General features: G+C 43.6%; 1 protein-coding gene across 1 annotated transcript; it reads right to left on the bottom strand.

The window, feature by feature from the left end:
- Positions 1–458: 458 nt before the first annotated feature.
- On the bottom strand, positions 459–3459 carry LOC137967674 (uncharacterized). Its single transcript, XM_068814202.1, has 3 exons — positions 3304–3459; positions 2781–2934; positions 459–2606 (listed from the first exon to the last, which is right to left on the bottom strand). Exons 1-3 carry the CDS (start codon positions 3457–3459, stop codon positions 2512–2514), a joined length of 405 nt encoding a protein of 134 aa, XP_068670303.1. The 3' UTR covers positions 459–2511.
- Between the last annotated feature and the right edge of the window lie 584 nt (positions 3460–4043).

The following is a 4043-nucleotide window of genomic DNA, read 5'->3' as shown; positions in this document are numbered from 1 at the left end:
TGTCGCAGCATGGGAAAAGGTCCGAGGGTTTCGGGTATGCTGCCACATCATAACATGTTTTTAACTTGTATGGGAGAGTGTAATACATTGCCACAGAAATTTAATTTTTAAACCCCTTGTTTTGACCCTCGGCAAGGTTTTCGAAACATGTTCTCGAGTTCACCTTGACGTAAAAGATCGATCTGCTTTTTTGCCAAAAAAGTCATTTATTAATGAGTGATTGGTGAGTTACAACTCTTGCAGACACCTCAAATGTAAGAACATTCGTTATATTAGAAAATCTGGAATAAAGTAAAGTTAGCTAGTCATCTTCATCTGTTACTTCTCCTTGGGGATTTATTTGACTTGTACCAAGTAAAGTTGAGGGGATCTTACAAAGACCACAGTAAAAGGTGGGTAGAAGCAAAACAAGAAAAGTGACAAATGAAAAAGAAGACTACTGTATGTAGTACCTTGACACTGGAAATGTCTGGAGATAGCAGCAACATTCTGGATGGGTAGTTCCTTCAAAGAAAATTGGAGCGACATCAAGTAAGTAGGATGTAAGGGTATGTATTTAGCATATCTGTCAGGTTATGTTCATTTGAGAAGAAGTGTGAAGAAATCGGACCGCATCAAATATACACGCCATCAAGAGGACTGCTATAACTCAATCACCTAGGTTTACTCAACACAGCTCAAGGAAAAATAAGACCCCTTCCACACGTATCCGGATATTTGTGAAAACGTAGGTATGGCGTTCTAAGAAACGAAAATAGACGCTATTCCACAAGGAGACAATGAGCTGGCGAAGCCGCGAAAGCGGGTGATTTAAATATGATGACGTCAAAGGATGGACCCCGGGCTTACGAACACATGCGCGCATGTTCTTTATGGAAAGCGATTGTATTCATGCGACTCGAAAACGTCAAGGGTTTTACAAATACGTAGCAAAAAATACATCTTCCTTTTTCAAAAACGAGCCAGAGACTAAAGGCTATCTTTAGGCAGCGAGTGGTAATCGTTCACGAATATAGACTGAGGATAGCTTTGTTCGACTTCAAAACCGCCCAGTCTGGCCACAATGTATACTTTCACCGCAAACGTAACAAACTTACGACTTATCGAAGTATTCCACACAGCAACCACAGACATATCTACCACGCGGTGCTATCTGAATGCCAACACATTCAAAGTGAAACCACAGGGTCTGCTTTTTTGGGCGTTTGGTTCTTGGCAAAGATAAGCCTGGCAGTGCTCAGTGTGGGGGTCTCTTGTGTGCTTATAATATCCACTATTCTGCTTAGTGGTCTGCTTTCTTTTCCTGCGCGCTGGATTGCTGTCTACGCTGGAGGACGGTACGTTGGATGTCTGTACAGTTGGTCCTTCCACAGAGGAGCTGCTGGTAGTGGTAGATGATATTGGTAACATCATTGAAGGGGATCTGATAGTTGCAGTAGAGAAAGGTACTGTTGCTCGCACCGATGACGAGCTACTGGTGGTGGTAGACTCCAGTACCGTTACCGCCAAAGGTAAGGTGCTTCTGGAGGCGGCGCGGGGACACTGTTACTGGCACCAATAGGTAGCTACTAATGGCGGTAGAACTCGGCACCGTCAATGTTGGGGAGCTCTGTGTAGCGGTAGAGGTCGTTACTGTTACTGGGGGCAGTGATAATGTGTTACGAGCAGCGGTAGAGGGCGACCCCGTCGCTGGCACCGATAGGGAGCTACTGGTGGCGGTATTGCTCGGTAATGTTACTGTCACTGATAGAAAGCTCCAAGTGGCGAAGGAGGACGACGCTGTAACTGAGGAACTCGGAGTAGCTGTGGAGAGCGACACCGTTACTGGCACCGATAGAGAGTTACTGCTGGCGTTGGATAGGGGTACCGTTTCTCGCTACGACTGACAGTTACTGGTAGATGTGGAGGATGGTACAAATGTCAGCGGAGAGCTATTAGTGGTGATAGTGCATAGCATTGCTGCGGTGGAACCGATGGTGCCTGAGCTAGCGGGTAATGCCACTGCAGAACTAGTTGAGGACGTGTTGCCGTTATCAAAGTGAAAGCGGACTAAATTGTCCTTTGCGGTCAGAGTTTGGCGTAAGTTCCCTACTCCGTAGTTAGAAGGGTGTTTAAAGTCTCTCCCCCCTGGCATGTTGGTGACTCTCAGACGAGACTGATTACGTTTGACCTCTTTATACAGGACTTTTGCAGACCTCCCACGTAACTCGCCTACCATGAAAAAAAAAAACCCAATTATTTAAGACAAAACTTTCTCAAGGACTTATTTTCTCTTCAGGAAATCTGAAGACGCGCGTTAGGAGAGTTCACTTATCAAAGCCGTCGGAGGCACTGGCTTCCCATTGCTTCTCTTATTTACCTTATTTATTGATTTACATGGCATAACGTTCACATGAAACTTAAACAATAGGAGAAGAATATCAGGGTCTGGGGAGCTCCTGAGCAGACTGCTTGATGATGAGGGGGGTTTAGCTATTTTAGAAGCGGCAGGCAACAACATTTTAAAATATGTTACTCACTGTATTTTTTGTTGAAAAGCTCTTGGACTTGGCGTCGCAACAGCACTTTTTCTTCCTCACGAGATTGTCTTTGTTGCAGTCCCCTTCCTGCAAAATACGTTTAAGCACATGATATAGGATACTGGATCTAGAAAGACATCTCCACTGGTCCAAGGACGGATCTGAGCCGCACATCCAGGTAGCTCCAGAAGGAGAAGGGGGTGAATTAATGCACCATTACTACACAAGTGAATTGAAACCATAATCTTAGACTGCAAATACCTTCTCCGTTAACAAAGGCAAAGAATTTTCCTGCCAACTGGGAAGTTTCTGCAAACCGCATTGCAATAGGATGGCCGCACACCTCCATGGTCCCAGTACCATGGTTGTCTGATATAAAGAGGCACCTAACCCCCAGATCTTTCAGATTGTCGCACTACGAATAGAAACAAGATTTGAAATGTTACGAATGGGTAGCCATAGATCTTAAAGAGAAGTAGATCTACCGGTCCTGTCACTCTAATCATTATTCGCATGGTTAGCATATTTGCTAACGGTCCGATGTCTCTGATTGGCTGTGGAGTCGTTGATGCGTTGGAGTTTTCCTGGAAGATAAGTGGTTCGCGCAGCTGGTGTGTCTGTGCCGGGTTTCTCATAAGGTTAGAGGCTACCTAAAACTAAATTTTGCTTGATTTAACCATTCAAATTCTATTGATCGAAAGTACTTTGGCTGCACTATCGGCAGCTATTCTCTCCAGTCTTCACTTTTGGCATAATACCGGATGAACAAATTCATTTTCATTACCTCATTACTTATTCGCTTTAAGATCCTTTTGATTTGCTCTCTTGTTGAGAGGATCTTTTCCGTTTTAGCCCGGCTGTTATAATTAGCTCGCTCCTCGGCGTTGAGCCTCTTGGACCATGCATCTGCCAGACACGCATTTCGTTCCTGGAACGTCATTTCTTTCAGGGATTCTGTTGAGAAACCATTATTTCTCATAAAAAAAACCAGACGACGGAGTGCTGTAAACTTATAATTTTGTATTCTTTGTAGGTTCTCTGGAGACATTTGAGATGACAAAATGAGGAATCAGAAATTTTGAGACTAAAATACTCCAATCAGATAAATTTCATCAATTAAAGAACCTTACTCACCCACTTTACATTGCGCGCCCACATTACCTCAGTCGCCATTTTCAGGGCCCCGATGCTATGAATTCTATGACTGTGTAAAGCAATCTGTTTCCATCGGACATCAGAGGGGCTTTATAATTCTGTTATCCATTGAAAAATAAGCTATGTGTATTAGAATTTGAGTTTCTAATATTATTTATGTGACTTGACCTTCGCAACATGTTATCGAGTGGAAATGGAATCGTTGTTGAACCATCTGCTCTTGGCAGCGAAGAGTACCGCAATTGGGAATTCTTCGATTAACGGCTGGAACGATGAGAATTAATGTATTATCATTTCTGGAAAATGAAGAAATAACTTCTTGGACTACATTGTAAGGAATCGCGAACAGGAAATTCACAGTCGGATCAA

The sequence above is a fragment of the Montipora foliosa genome, chromosome 8, assembly GCF_036669935.1.
Source record: "Montipora foliosa isolate CH-2021 chromosome 8, ASM3666993v2, whole genome shotgun sequence".
In the NCBI taxonomy this organism is placed as follows: domain Eukaryota; kingdom Metazoa; phylum Cnidaria; class Anthozoa; order Scleractinia; family Acroporidae; genus Montipora; species Montipora foliosa.
Note: the sequence above shows the minus strand (reverse complement) of the source record. Positions and strands in the feature narration are given on the sequence as shown.